This window comes from Marmota monax, unplaced genomic scaffold, assembly GCF_021218885.2.
Source record: "Marmota monax isolate L192 unplaced genomic scaffold, Marmota_monax_Labrador192_F-V1.1 WCK01_AAM20220418_F8-fsc00001, whole genome shotgun sequence".
In the NCBI taxonomy this organism is placed as follows: Eukaryota; Metazoa; Chordata; class Mammalia; order Rodentia; family Sciuridae; genus Marmota; species Marmota monax.
This window is the reverse complement of record NW_026693777.1, coordinates 51,117,650-51,133,962: the sequence shown is the minus strand read 5'-3', so window position 1 is coordinate 51,133,962 and position 16,313 is coordinate 51,117,650. Positions and strand designations below refer to the sequence as shown.

Here is a 16,313-nt window from a genome sequence, read left to right as displayed (position 1 = left end):
GGGTTGTGGATTTTGAGGAAGAATCATGAAGAGGTGATTGATGGGTATATCGTGTCTCATCCTCTCAGGGAACACGAGACATCAACACGACTTCTAGATGAACTTGGTTACTTGGTTATCGTGGTGATATTCAGGTTTATCCATTGTAAACTGTCTTTCTCTTTCCCTCTGTTCCTTAAAAGTGAGTCACTAAGTTCAACCCACATTCAAATGGAAAATTAAGATCCACCTTCTAATCTAAAGGAAGGAGGATCAAAAAATTAATGGTTGCATGTTAAGACCCCTTTCTCTTCATCTATTTGGGTGTATATTTGTGTTAGTGGGGATTGAACCTAGGTCCTACCACATACTAGGCAAGCACTCTACCACTGAACTACATCCCCAGCCCTTTTTATTTGATATATATATATATATTTTAATATTTATTTTTTAGTTGTAGTTGGGCACAATACATTTATTTTATTTATTTTTATGTGGTGCGAAGGATCGAGCCCAGGGCCTCACATATGCTAGGTGAGCACTCTACTGCTGAGCCACAACCCCAGCCCTTTATTTGATATTTTGAGACAGGGTCTTGTTAAATTTCCCAAGTGGCCTTAACCTTGCTAACTCCTGCCTCAACTTCCCTAATAGCTGGAATGACAGGCTTGCATCACCACAAGCTTAGATATATTTTAAAATAAAATTGACAATAACAATTGTAGGCCCAGAAATAATAAGTGATTTTCTCAAGATCACACAGTGACTATGTTGCAGGCTCAGCATTAGGATCCAACTGTTTGATTTCTCTCATCAGTGTTCTTTCATTCAGTGTTCTTTCTTTCAGTGTTTTAGTAAAGATTTGGGGCAAGCATTTCCTACAGCACAGTTATTACTAGTATGCAGAGTAGTTAGGCACAATTGGAAAGCAGTGTGGTGTACAAGAAGTCATAAACTTTGGGATCTCAGTCCTCAGTGGCTGGGATCCCTTTGCCCTGTTGCAGTGTGAAGTCTTCCATCTTATCCACATGCTCCTCTGTTCTGTGGGTCCCCCCTTGCCTGATTTCTCCCTGCCTTTACCCTTTCTTAATTCTGAGGGTTAAAGCAGCCAGGAGACTGAGGATAATCTCTGGCAGGAGAATGAAGTAGCAGAGATCCAGACTAAGATGGTTCCCCAGAAGCAGAATGGACCCAGGTTTCTAGTTTCTGGTGTATTTTGTTTCCCACTGAACTTCCAGCAAAAACTATAGTGCCAGACATGGATAAATATTTGTCAAATGAATGTCAGGCGGAGGGATACATGGAGAGAGGAAAGGAGAAGGATTTGGTTAAGGTACCAACAACCCCTGCTGTTCTAATTCCCTGCCTCTGACCTTGCATGGCCACAGCAGGCCTGTCACCACTCTGAGTGACATTATACATTATACTCACTCCTCACAATGCCACTCTGCAGTACATATTATTGTTTCCCTTTACAGATGAAGTTCAGAGAGTTTGGGTGGCTTTCCTGAGGTCACACCCTAGGTCTGAGAGCTAGGAGTAAAACCTGGGTCTGTATGATTTCAGTGTTGTCTAGGACAAAGTCTTTTATTCTACAGCAAGACTGATTTAAATGCAGGTTTTCAGACACAAAGCTTATACTGAGCATTAAGGAAGATCCTGGGCCAGGCACTGGGATTATCTCTTTATGTCATGTAGTCCCTCTTCATGGTCCAATGAAATGTATATAATGTTATTACAGATGAGAACATAGATGTGGCTAGAAGGTTAATTTATAATCCTGCAAAAAAAAAAGTTAGGCCAGGATTTGAACACATGTCTTCCAACTCTAGTTCCCCAGTTCTAATACCATCAGTAATAGCTATACATCTCCCCAAATGCCTTCAACTATAAGAAACTCATGATCTCTACCTCTCTTTCCTGAGAGGATATCTAGGAGACCAGGATCATCTTTGAATAAGATGGGAAAGAAACTCTATTAAAATTATCTTTTATCAACATGAAAGTTTCAGCTTGGGTAAGATAAGAGATTCCCAGCCCCTGTCATTTTATTCTCTTTGAGGATGATCACTGTCTATATCTTGCTTCCAAGAAGCCCTACAAATGTCTACTTCACCATAGAATTCTCAGACCTCAGCATGTAAATGTTTGTAACCATTGAAATTCAGCAATTTTGGCTTCAACAGAAAACTCATGTCTTTAATATATGGAATAATAAATTTCAGGAGTTCTGTGAATACGCTCATTTTGGCAGCAGTATTGATATCCTTTCCTTGCTGTCTAAGCTTGACTTGTTGATGTGGTCTCAACCCCCATGAAATTTCCATGGCCTATAGTTACAGTTATAAATTTAGGTCCTGCTGATGCTACAGGCCAAACTTTAGTAGTCTCTATTTTCTTTTTTTTAATAATAAGTTTTTATAGTCCGTTGAATTATAAAATGTTCCCTTAACATTTAAAAAAATGCTGAAGTGTTCAAAATAAAATGAACTGTTTTCCTTTCCTTCCCTTCTTTAACTACTAATGTGATTATCATAGTTTAAGTTCTTCCATACTTTTTCTTGGCTTTGAGATACACACACACACACACATGCACACATACATACACACACAATAAAAGGGGATCATAATTCTGCATATTATTCTGTAATATGCATTTCTCACGTAACTATATAATCTGGACAGCCTTCCTAATCAACATATTCAGATATAAATCTTTTTAACAGCTGTACAGAATTTCATACTATGATATATGATAATTTATTCATCAGTCCTCTGATGAATAGAAATTCATCAGATAGATATTTAATATGTTTCTATTTTTTTGTGTTATGTAGCTATGTTACAATGCATATAATAGTACATATATATTTTATGTATTGTCAGATGGATTCCTAGAAATAAGACTTCTGGGGTCATAATTCCTAATTTTCTTGGATAAAGAATGATATTTTGCTGTTTTTCACTTCAGGGTCAGTATGTACGTTCAAAATTTTCATAAATGTTGCCATATTACTTACGAAAAATGATAGTAGGTACCACTATCACAGACTTCTACGATTTAAAGAAAAACATTTTATTAAAAGGTATTAGATGGCTTCAGTGTCCTTATGAGGATATATGAACCAGGAAGAGCTACAGCTAGATGTAATGCCATTGGGAACAAAAACCACCCATAAGGCTGCATTTTTTTTTTAATTTTTTTTATTGGTTGTTCAAAACATTATAAAGCTCTTGACATATCATATTTCATACATTAGATTCAAGTTGGTTTTGAACTCCCAATTTTACCCCAAATACAGATTGCAGAATCACATCGGTTACACATCCACATTTTTACATAATGCCCTATTAGTAACTGTTGTATTCTGCTACCTTTCCTATCCTCTACCATCCCCCCTCCCTCCCCTCCCATCTTCTCTCTCTACCCCATCCACTGTAATTCATATCTCTCCTTGTTTATTTTCCCATTCCCCTCACAACCTCTTATATGTAATTTTGTATAACAATGAGGGTCTCCCTCCATTACCATGCAATTTCCCTTTTCTCTCCCTTTCCATCCCACCTCATGTATCTGTTTAATGTTAATCTTTTCTTCCTGCTCTTCCTCCCTGCTCTGTTCTTAGTTGCTCTCATTATATCAAAGAAGACATTTGGTATTTGTTTTTTAGGGATTGGCTAGCTTCACTAAGCATAATCTGCTCTAGTGCCATCCATTTCCCTGCAAATTCTATGATTTTGTCATTTTTTAGTGCTGCGTAATACTCCATGGTGTATAAATGCCACATTTTTTTTATCCATTCATCTATTGAAGGGCATCTGGGTTGGTTCCACAGTCTAGCAATTGTGAATTGTGCTGCTATGAACATCGATGTAGCAGTATCCCTGTAGTACGCTCTTTTAAGGTCTTCAGGGAAAAGTCCAAGAAGGGCAATAGCTGGGTCAAATGGTGGTTCCATTCCCAGCTTTCCCAGGAGTCTCCATACTGTTTTCCAGATTGGCCGCACCAGTTTGCAGTCCCACCAGCAATGTACAAGAGTACCCTTTTCCCCACATCCTCTCCAGCACTTGTTGTTGTTTGACTTCATAATGGCTGCCAATCTTACTGGAGTGAGATGGTATCTTAGGGTGGTTTTGATTTGCATTTCTCTGACTGCTAGAGATGGTGAGCATTTTTTCATGTACTTGTTGATTGATTGTATGTCCTCCTCTGAGAAGTGTCTGTTCAGGTCTTTGGCCCATTTGTTGATTGGGTTATTTGTTTTCTTATTGTTTAATTTTTTGAGTTCTTTGTATACTCTGGATATTAGGGCTCTATCTGAAGTGTGAGGAGTAAAAATTTGTTCCCATGATGTAGGCTCCCTATTTACCTCTTTTATTGTTTCTCTTGCTGAGAGAAAACTTTTCAGTTTAAGTAAGTCCCATTTGTTGATTTTTGTTATCAACTTTTGTGCTATGGGTGTCCTATTAAGGAATTGTTTAATGCAATGCCAATCAAAATCCCAACGGCATTTCTTGTAGAAATGGATAAAGCAATCATGAAATTTATATGGAAAAATAAAAGACCCAGAATAGCAAAAGCAATTCTAAGCAGGAAGTGCGAATCAGGCGGTATAGCGATACCAGACTTAAAACTATATTACAGAGCAATAGTAACAAAAACAGCATGGTACTGGTACCAAAACAGGAGGGTGGACCAATGGTACAAATAGAGGACACAGAGACTAATCCACAAAGCTACAACTATCTTATATTTGATAAAGGAGCTAAAAGCATGCAATGGAGGGAGGATAGCATCTTCAACAAATGGTGCTGGGAAAACTGGAAATCCATATGCAACAAAATGAAACTGAATCCCCTCCTCTCGCCATGCACAAAAGTTAACTCAAAGTGGATCAAGGAGCTAGATATCAAATCAGAGACTCTGCGTCTGATAGAAGAAAAAGTTGGCTCCGATCTACATATTGTAGGGTCGGGCTCCAAATTCCTTAATAAGGCTGCATTTTTGTAGTGAAAACACTTTTGCCATTTCTTAAAGCTCGGCTGTGAACACACTAGTGACTAGAGGCCAGAAGGTGAGCCACACAATTCCAAAAGAACCAATTACCTCTACCACCATGCTTGTTCAACGTTGAGAGAAGTGTGTTAGTTAAAGTTTACCACTGTAATTTTGATTTTTATCAAGTTCTTGTATTTCAAAAAGATTTTACCTAATATTATTCAAGGCTATATTACTTAGTGGTTCCTGATGTGTTCTTTGTAGCTCTTAGCTTTTTTCATGATAAAAAAATCCTTACTTAAGTTTTATTTTTTAAGTATCAGTTTTGCTTCTTTTGCTTAGTTTGCTTTTGTCTTATATAAAAATTGGGCCAATCACTTCAAATTCATTTCTTTTTGTCTCATTCTATTAGTTCTTCTCTTTTGATATGGGAATTTAACTCATTTTATTGTAGTAAAATGTTTATATAGCTCTTTTAATGTTATTTTATGACTACTTTTTAGCCTACTCTTTGTATTTTTTCCTTTTTCATACTTAGATTCATAAAATATCCTATTTTCTATGAATAATTTGCAATACTATGATATTTCTATTTTACTGTTGATTTCTGTTATTTTCATAGTATTTAAAGCTACATGGTCATTTTGTTATACTAAAATTGCATACTATGTGTATCCTTCACCAAATGTTTCACTATTCTTTTCTAAACCTTTTCTGAACCATCTCCAATTAAGCAAAAAGTTTTAAGTTTGTTTCTCCTTCCCTTCTTTACTCTCATCCTCAACTCTTGCATCTTAATAATTTTGAATTTTAGTTCCAAGATGTTATAAAATGCTCCTTTAATGTATGTTTTGACCATTCCCAAATTCTTTCCATATTAATAAAACAGCTTATGCTTGCATTATTATTCATTTGTAGCTATAAATTTATAAGAATCATTGCTGAATACCATTTTTATGCAGCCTTCTAATATTTTGAGGTCTTTGTTCTGATTTATGTGGTTGTAATAATATCTTTGAGCAATTTGTTCAGAAAGAGTATTTAGCTGTTACAAGGTTGAACTCAAAACTTTCTTTCTTTGTCTTTACTTATAAATGTAAAAGTCAGAGCCTTTTTCATTAAGAACTTTTGTTGTTATTCCATCATATCCCAGCCTCACTTGTTAGGTTGATTCTCTTTCCTTTGGAATATCGACTTTGTCTTATTGCTTATGCTCTTTGTCTCTGGGCTTCACAAATATTACCAGAATATATCTTTTTTCATTAATTTGCCTAGGATTTAGAGGACTCTTTCAATCTGAAAGTCTGTTATTTGTTATCACAGAGCAGTTTTCTTTTGTCATTTCATTGATTGCTACCTTTCTATTTGTTCCTTTTTCTCTTTCTAAAATGCCACTAATTGTGTGTATAAATATATTTACACACACACACACATATATATATTACATATGTATAAATATATATGCTTAACATAACTTCATTATTTATTTATTTTATGTGGTGCTGACAATCAAACCCAGTGCCTCTCACATGCTAGGCAAGCACTCTACCAATGAGCCACAACCCCAGCCCGCCCCACCCATTAATTGTATATTGAGCTTATGGTTCCAACATCTCTAGATTTACAAAGTTTCCATTTCTTCAGGTTCCTTATTGTGAGATATTATTTCCAGTTTTTTCCCCCAGAATATTAATTCAGTTCTCATTATTAACTATTCTTATTTGGTTTATCTATTGAATTTTTAAATTTAGAAATAACATTCTTCCTTTGAGTTTTTTTTTTTTTCCTGTGATCTAATTGCATCTCAAGAGGCTGTACTCCATTTTGTTGTTGTTACAGGGCTTGTCTGTTCTATTAGTTCTGCTTCAGTAGGAGCCACCTGTTCTTGTATTTTTAGTTGGACTCTTTTCATGGGTTATGATTTTTCTTTGACTTCTGTTACCCACATAGATCAGGCTGTTGTCTCTCGATGGTGATGAACTGACAGGTGGTGCAAGACAGAGTTGGAGATTTTAGTCTAATGTCTTAGCCTAATGAACTAGAAAATCAGCAGCTCTTGGCTGAGGCATGATGGTGGGACTCTTTTTAGGCTTCTCGGGGAAAAAAAAAAAAACTGTCCTTTTATAAACCTGGAAGTTCATAGCCAAAGCTGCAGCAACCTTTTAATGGGCAACATTTTAAAGGATAGTAAACTGCAAGTGAGAAGAAGATATGTTTTTATATATTAAGAAATACCTATTTACTCTGCAGGCAGGGTCTCCTCGTGCAGAGAAAAAATCTGGTCTTGTACTGGACTGTACTAGAAATGTAACCATCACTTGGCCTTCAAGCACTTGGGACTTCTGAGATACAAAAATAACACCAAAATGTACTTTTTTTTTTTAATCTTAGAGAATTCAAGTATTGAAGAGATTATTTCAGTCTCTAATAGCACTTCATTCTTCTTTTATTTGAGCTGCCACAACATGTTATTGGAAGGCAGAAGGGTTTGTGACATGCTCCCAGGTCACCTTGAGTTTCAGTTTCTGAATTTTATGCCAAAAGAGGATTCATGATTTTTCTTTGTTATGATTTGGGTAATTTAAGGAAAAGATCATTAAAATGAGTTAGATATTTATGTAAAATATTTATGTAAAAAAGATTATTCATGTGTCCAAATGGTCATGTGAAAACTTATGTACAGATTTTAAAATGTTACATTTGCTTTCCACAGATTTTTTCCAACAGAAAAGTTTTGAGAGAATTTCTAACAATTATAAAACCATTCCATTTCTTGTTTCTCATTTTAAAAAAGCTTAACATTTTGTCTCAACCTGGGCAGATACAATGGTCTGCATATGTAAGTTCTCAAATCCATTGTCTAATAGAAATAATCAATTAAGTCAGTCTCCTGTGTGTGTGCAGATGGTGGAGGTTCCTGTGGTGGCCTGGAGCCTAGGTAGGTGCAACCTTCTTGTCACAGAGCAGGTCTCTGAAGCCCTTTTAAACTTGAAAGATCTCCATTTTGCATTTAATTTTTTTTTTTTTTTTTACAGATAGCCTTGGATACCAGTTACTGGACTGTCATTAATCATGTCTTCATCTGGGGCAGCATTGCTACTTATTTCTCTATTTTGTTTGCAATGCATAGTAATGGCATCTATGAAGTCTTCCCAAACCAGTTTCCATTTGTTGGTAAGTGACACCTACTGTCTAGTGGAGCCTAGAGTCATACTTCCATTTATTTGCCTTGGTAATTTATTTTTCATGTGCATGTTGGTTGGGTCTGAAAATGACCCGTGATCCCTTCTCCAGGAACTGACTGAGGTAGGCATCTGGAGATTCTAGACTTGAAAGAAGTTCTAAAATATCACTTTCTGTTGTCTTTGCCAGATGTAGAAAAATCATTATGATAGAAGCTTGCAGGTTCTCAATAGCCAGATGTAGCAGGCTGTCCCCTTGGAAACAAGAGGCATAGTACAAACCTTGAGGCTACCTGAAGGCCTGTGAGAAGTTTGTATATGGAAGAGAGAAGAAAAAGAAACCCTAGACTCTCCCACATAATCATTAACATACTTGCCAAAGTTCACCTATAGGAATTATTTGCACTTAGATAGGAAAGAAATGATATAAGTTAGAGCCTCTTACAAATTGCTGGACATTAGTCTATAAATGGTCTAAAGACTAGGCTCTGCAGACATCCAAGGCTCAAGTATTACCTTTACCACTTAACAAACTGTGACCCTGGGCAAGTTTCTTCTCTTTTACATGATTTAATTAGTCTTCATTTATAGACTGGGGATATTAGTTGTTTTTCATTTCATAGAAAACTTATGAAGAAAATATATATAAAATACTTAGCAAATATCCTGGTACATAGTAATTTTTCAATAAATGTTGATTGTAACATAGGTGATAACTATTATTTAAGCAAAGGTGGCCTGATTACTGGTTGGGGACACTGCAGAAGGATTTGAATGTAAGATGGGTAGAAAAGGTTCCCTAATATTCCTTAAAAGAGTATATATACCTGGTATCTGCACAGAGTATACTTCCAATGCAGTCCACATTTCAATATGATTTCCAGCAAGGTCACTGAGCTTCACACAAGAAAGTTATTAATATACTTGCTCAGAAGTTTTGAATTCTCTAGGTATGTAGGGAACAGTGAACTAGAGAGTAGCCATGTGCAGGGACAGCTTTCTTGAGCTCAATTGAGATTTGTACCCACTAGTTGGGTAACAGTCTGGACAACAATTCTTAGATGATTGATTCGCATAGAAAACATACAGAACTAACTATAAAGTTAGATATTGCCACTGATGCAAAAGTAGCTGAAATTCAAGTTCCATTTAAATGCACACATGCACTTAAAGTTAAAGATTGTTCTTTAACTTTTGTCCTTCCCTGTGTATACATAGAAGTCTTTAAACTGTACCATTCTTACTTAATATATGATCTTAATACTTTGTATACTAAAAGATTCCAACCACATACAGACATGTCAGTTATGAAATAGAATAAACTGATTAGGAAACAAAGAGACTAAAATTATTTTTAAGTTTGTTTATTTGTTTATTATTTGGTTGCCAAATATGGAAGTTCAGTGCATTGAATAGCAAACCTCCAGTCCTGAGAGAGCCTTTTAACATGCATAATGGAATTGGAATGCCTCAACTGGAGAAAGGAGTTTGTGTGGGGACCACTCTTTTCTGCTAAGCACATGCCATTCCAGGAATTAATTACTGAGCTCCAATGAGACTTTACAAAACTTAGATCAACATTGGGGTTTAAGAAAAAAAAATTTTTTTTCCCCTTAGCAACCAGCAGCAAGCGGGAGTGTGGTTTTAAAGAGAAGCTTGTTTTTTCCAGCCTTGCCTAGGGGTATTGAGCTTCAAGTTGCTCAAAAGACATTTAATTTATTGAGTCAAGTTTGTTTCTGTCTGTGGCTGAAGGCAACTGGAATCAACTGCTCTTTGGTAGGCAGCTTCTACTCTCCAAAGCCAGAAAAAGCAGACATACCCATGAGCAGCCAAGCCCTCATAACCTAAGCCCAATGAATGGTGTTAACACGTTAGCACTGCCATAGGGGACCTATGTAGGTATCATGATAGATCCCTAGCAAAAGAATAGGGGCAAAAGTTTATTGTGGTAATATAAACTGGAGCAGTATCTTCTCATGGAACTTGACTGTGTTTGGGCAAATATCAAAGCTTGTGAAGTGGAGAGTAAAGGAAGGAAACTGTCTACAAGTTTGGAAATGAGTTTCACTGCCCTATTGCCCTGGCATGTTGGACGACTGTATCAACAGTGAGGGGGATGGATGCTCCTTTCACAAACCCAGGAACCTCCCTGATCTCCTTGGAAATTTAAGCATCTCATAACCAAGAGAACATGAAAGAGATAACAAATATCTTTGAGGCAGGTTTTCTGGGTCCTTTGCCTAGAATTTAAAAAGTTGGCCCCGAAGAAGGTGAAGCTCACCTTTGATGACACAGCCAGTCAACATGACCATTATTTGAGATTGTGCCTGCATTTGGAATACTTTTTGTGGAGTTTGATATGATCATTTTTATCCAAGAATCCACAGAAGTAAATATGCCTTTTAAAAACAATTGCTGCTTTGTAGTCAAGGAAACTTGAGGCTAAAGCAAGAATTATGCTTAATGAGTGAAGCTGGACTGAGCCTGGATAACAAATGCTTGGCTCATGCTGGTAAATCTAAGGGTCAGGCCACTAGACAGTTCCCATGTTTGCCTTCTCCACACCACCACTGAGCACGTGATAGATTGAGAAGATACTCACTGGTTCTCCTATGTAGACCAGGCCTCATCATTTTATAGAAGACCTTACTGACAAAAAAATCTATTACTACTTCAGTTCTATTTATAACCAGAGTGTATACTTTTCTTTAACAACAGGAAACGCATGGCATTCCCTAAACCAGAAGTGCATTTGGCTTATTATTCTCTTAACAACAGTGGCCTCAGTCATACCCGTGGTGGCATTCAGATTTTTGAAGATGCATTTATACCCATCCCTGAGTGATCAGGTATGTTGCGATGCTGCTAATACTCAGAGACTTGTTCTTGGCTCTCAGAATGGTGTCCTTCTCTGTTTGATTGGAAGCCCAAGGAAAGGTTAATGAAATTCCCATAGGCCAACACCCATAAGTACCTGGGTCTTGTCAGGATAGATGGGATTGCCCATGTGTTGAATGAAAAGAAGCATCTAGACTAAATGTGGGTGAACAGTGAGAAAGTAAAAGTTAAGTTGGGTATTTTAAAAGCTGACTTTTTAAAAAGGAAGTACTTCCAAGTCAGTTTGGATAATTATTCTAAGAGAAAGGCAAGCTATAGGAAAAGTTTTTAACTTGAGGGCAAGTAAAGGGTGCAATAAAAGGGAGACAGGCAAGAGATGAGTCAAAGGGACCCTCAATTTTGTAGTAATATAGTATATTCAGAAATGTGGAGAGAGGTTCCCTTTTGAACAGATTTAAAAAGGGAATAACAGCATTATGGATGAGTTAGGAAATTTAAAGTTAGAAGGAAAGTAGGAAGATTATAGAAATACACAGACCAGGGAATTAGGACATATTTCAGTATTTCACAGAAAGAGGAGTGTAAAGAAAATAATATCGGATTAGGTCAAGACTCAGGTTCAAAGAAAAAGGAGAAGGAAAGCAGGGAGATAGATATATTTGTAGCCTTATCAAGAGAAAGGTGAAGATGTTCAATGAGGGCAGTGAGCCAGGCCAAGGATGCTCTGAGGGGAACTCTTCTTATCATGATGTCCCTCACATCTGGGGGCCAATGTATGGAATGAGTCCTTTTGAATATTCAGAATCCCTTGTCATGTCTGTCCTTTCTCTTTGGCTCTGAGCTGATACAAACCGAAAATGACAGATAAACTGAAGGAAGGAAGATGATGCTCTTTTTTTTTTTTCTATGTTATGATTGTGGTTTTCTGCTTCATAACTTTCTCCAGAGACAAAAGTCAGAATTAGGCAATGTGCCAAACCAGAGAATAAGGTCACTTACACAAACCTGTGGTCTTTTTCTCTTTACCTTTGCAGGAAAATTAAAGAAATGTTGGAAACCCACTCAAGTGATGTTGAAATAAACAACAAAAACAAAAAACACAACATCCCAAACTGAACTCAAATCCTGAAAGTCTAATGATACAACAAGAGTTGACAATTCCTAACTCTTCTAAATTTTCTCCTGCTTCAGGCTATTTTGGAGAAATGGGACTATAAATTGTTGAACTGATTGTGTCTGGGTGTGGTGGCACATACCTATAATCCCAGTGGCTCAGGAGGCTCAGGCAAGAGGATTGTGAGTTCAAAAGCCAGCCTCAGCAATGGCGAGGCACTAAGCAATTCAATGAGACTCTGTCTCTAAATAAAATACAAAACAGAGCTCAGTGTTTGAGTGCCTCTGACCTCAATTCCTGGTATCTAATAAAGAAAGAAAGAAACAAACAAATAAGTCTCTTCCTACCCTGTGCAAGGCCCTGGGTTCTATCTCCAGCACTGGAAAAAAAAAAGTTGCTTCTTCACAATTAAGATGTATGAGATGGACACAATAATGAAATTTTTCAGACTATTTCTTATTTACGTGTTAGTTTCCTGATAGAAATAAAACTCCATCAGTGCTCAGTGTGATCTTTGGGGTGGAAAATTTCTTGTTTTTTAGGTCTAAAACCTCCTTTAATAATGAAGGTGAGTATTTTGTTATTGCCAATGTTATTGTTACTGAAAAAACATTCTACTTTACAAAATGGCTCAGTGCCTAGAGTCTGTCACTTGGATTCATCTCACTCTGAGTCTGTTTTTCTCCAGATCCGCTGGTGGCAGAAGGCTCAAAAAAAGGCAAAGCCCACAAGCAGACGGAGGCCTCAGACCCGCAGGTCAAGCTCAAGAAGATCTGGATATAGTTTTGCTCACCAAGAAGGTTATGGAGAGCTTATCACATCTGGAAAAAATATGCGAGTTAAAAATCCACCCCCAACCTCAGGGTTGGAAAAGACACTTTATAATAGCACTAGCTGGATTGAAAATTTATGCAAGAAAACCACAGACACAGTGAACAGCTTTAGTCAGGATAAAGCAGTGAAACTGTGAATCAAGATGAATTTGAACACATAGTTATCTTTTCACATCAACTGGAGTTGAAATCCAGCTGCTCAGGGGCAAGGAGTGGGGCAAATTGCCTTACTTCACTTGAGTCTGCGGCAGACAGCTGTCAAAGCCTCTCAAAGAGGGGTGTGGTCTACAGAAAGCCAGGCCTGATGTCCAATTTGTGATTTGGTAGACCAAAGCCTTATTATACAGCCACAGATTTTTATCAACCCAGAGGCCAATTGACCCAAACTTTAGAATGTTATTTATGGAAAGAAATGCAAAAATCTGCATAAACACTGAATGGATCATCAGGTGGATAAAAGGGTACATTTTAAAGGTACATATCAGAGGTGAAAGTCACAGTTGTTAGACAAACCATGTATGTAAAGGGCAGCCTTTTTCCAGATATTCTTCCAAGATTTAAATGCATACTATGGTGCTTTCAGACTAAGAGTCATGTGTTACTCGCTAGTCTTGATACTACCTGTCTGTTCAGCCAGGTCAGCAATTCACTTACATGCTGAAGAATAGAAAAGGCTGTTTTACCAGTCTAGGGACAAAATAAACTGAATATCTTTGCAGCAGTGCAGGCTGATAATTTAGTCAAATTTACTAAAAAACTCCTGGACTATGTTTTGTAGGGATATGCTAATGAAAAGTCAAAAAGTGGTTCTCTAGTAATATTCTGAATATGTTTCAGGGAGTTTTATTTCAACCTTGGAAGTAATTTTCTGATCATCATCCAGAACAATGGAATCAGCAAGCATTGGGAGTTTACACTTGATCTCAATCTATCACATTTATAATCTCAATATATAAATATATGTATATAGATAAGGTTGATAATTTTGGAGATGTTCCAGCCCATTTTTTAATCCACATATGAGTCATCAGTGTGTTTCCTGTAAAAGACTTCAGGCAGATTTCTGTTCAAATTTTAGCTGCATCACTTCTTACCTCTATAACCTGGGCAGGTAACAGTGCCTTTCCTTAGACTAAATTTCTTCCTCTGTAATGAGGATATACTTCCTACCTCATGTAGTTGATGATTGTCAAATCACAAATCTCAAATCATTAATAATTCCTATATGAATATATGAGTTTGGTTTTAGCTGACTAATTGCTAGAATACCAGAACAATTTGAAGAGAATTGAAGAATGAGAATTTCAGTAATCAGTAATTCAAGGGAAAGCTTTGATGAAATGAGATTTCAAAGTAAGGTAGTTGCTCATGTGTCATGGTTAGTGTCCTACAGGGACATAAAACTATAAACTTGGAGGTTTATTTCTCAACTAGAAAGCAAAAAATAAATCATCATTCCTTATTAGTTTTCTACAAACCAACCTCTAGTTTTATAGGTTTCTTAATCTGTTCCCTATTGAATTATTGGTTAAACAAAATTGTATTTCTCAAGAGAGTGTGATGATCCTTGAGTAGGCTTGATGAATAATGGGCCAGTATGATATTTAAAAGGTCAGAATCTTTTTTATTTTTTTTTTGGTCTTAATTTCCAAGCCTGGGATAATTTTTCTGAATAGGGCCAAATGAGATAATATGAATAAAAGAGCCAAATAAGGTGCTTTAACCATATAAATGCTTATAGGTGTTCCCTTTTCCCCTCTACACGTCTGTGCAGACTTAAACAATATGTTAGTTTCTAGTATCTAATTTGTCATCAGTTTCATTGTGTGCTCACTTTTTGTAACTTTTTTTGGAAATTTTGAAAACTTTCAGTAAATGCTTTATCATATTGGTATTTGATGTGTTTTTTTTTCTTTTTCTTTTCTTTATGGGGAACACATTGGGAAAAATTTTGTTGCATTGGTCCACTATTTTCTTCCCCCTTCCTTTATATGTCTGGGGAAAATGTACATCATTCTTAGGATCAGAGTCAGGAATAAAACAGACCAGTTGGAACTTTGTGTAAGGATGGGAAAGATTAGAAATGATCCAATTTTGCAAATTCAGTTCAAATTAAATAAGGCTGTTTATAAACAGATAGTGTGGATTATTGTAAGAGAAACACATTATCAGTTTACTTTGGTTCCACAAGGTCCAAATAAACACACACACCCATTGTGAGATTGTTCGATTACAAGTGCCAGGGATGATTTTGATCCTGAAGATGAAAAGTCCAAGGAGTAGGATGGTGATGGTGGGACACTGGGGAGTAATAAATTTTTAATTTTCATAAATGATATCAGATTATTTGGAGAGAAAAAAAACTTATTTTTTTCTAGATTCAGGAATTAAGTTGATATCCTTGTGTTTTAAATTCTCATCCCAAGTTTTGAGCTACCATAGGCAAATGCAAATTGCATTTCCTTGACTTAGGTCTGCTATCTTTGTTGCTCTCATCTGCCTCCAGGTATATATATCTATGAAGGATGGAAAGAGGATAAGAAAGTTAGTTAAAATGAGAGAAAGAAATGGATGGAAGGTAGGAAGAAAGGAGAAACGTTTCTAGTTGTAAGTTTCTTAAGGTGATGTGACTCTCTGAAATACAAATTTAATCCCTCAAAGGAAAAAGAAAAATTTACATTGTATTTGAGACTTGAGTAACAAAACTTCCTGTACGTTCTGTATGATATCAAGATCTTCCTGGCAAGGGGCCAGTAGCTCTGGCTTGTCATCACAGTGATGCTGCTGATTTGTATTACTGGGGCATGCTGCCTAACATTGTCTGCCTCAGAGTCTTCATTCGTCCATGGACAATTGGACTAGTTGGTCTCAAAGACCTTATTGCATTTTCCCATTCTGTGAGCTGTTCTTGCCAGTGTTGCTCATGTGTTTATGCAATTGTGTTTGACTATGGAGAGAAAGAGGAGACATGAAACTGGAGGCTCTCTTGATGGAAGGGCCTGACTCTTAACATTGATTTGCATTTCTCTAGAATAGCCCTGGTATGCTGCTCTCTGTGGCTCTCTGTTCACCAGAGAGGCGCTAAACCCTGTGGTGATTGAATATATTGTGGTGGTTGAACATATTGTTTCTTGCTAATGATTCAGTAAGATTCCTTTCCACCTTCCTTTCTTCTCCACCACTTTAAATATAAAAAGTATAGATACAAAGTTAAGATACTCATGCCCAGTAAGAAGAGGAATATTTTAAAGTCCTTTCTACCTTGTCCTTGGGCTTGAAGGAGATTCTTTGGGTCTCAGCTCCTTCAAGATTTAAATTGCGTGAAAGAGCCTGAATGATGTTCTTCATACTTGTAGAGCACTTTGCTG

General features: G+C 36.7%; 1 protein-coding gene across 4 annotated transcripts in view; it reads left to right on the top strand.

Moving 5' to 3' along the window:
- Positions 1–14,839, top strand: part of Atp8b4 (ATPase phospholipid transporting 8B4 (putative)) — a 246,490-nt gene extending 231,651 nt beyond the window's left edge. For all 4 annotated transcript variants that reach the window (XM_058584792.1, XM_046460874.2, XM_046460873.2 and 1 more), the window contains 3 exons: positions 8,014–8,152; positions 10,879–11,009; positions 12,801–14,839. In XM_058584792.1, coding sequence (XP_058440775.1) covers positions 8,014–8,152; positions 10,879–11,009; positions 12,801–13,082 — 552 coding nt within the window. In that variant the 3' untranslated portion in view covers positions 13,083–14,839. The remainder of the gene's footprint in view (positions 1–8,013; positions 8,153–10,878; positions 11,010–12,800) is intronic.
- Positions 14,840–16,313: the final 1,474 nt, after the last annotated feature.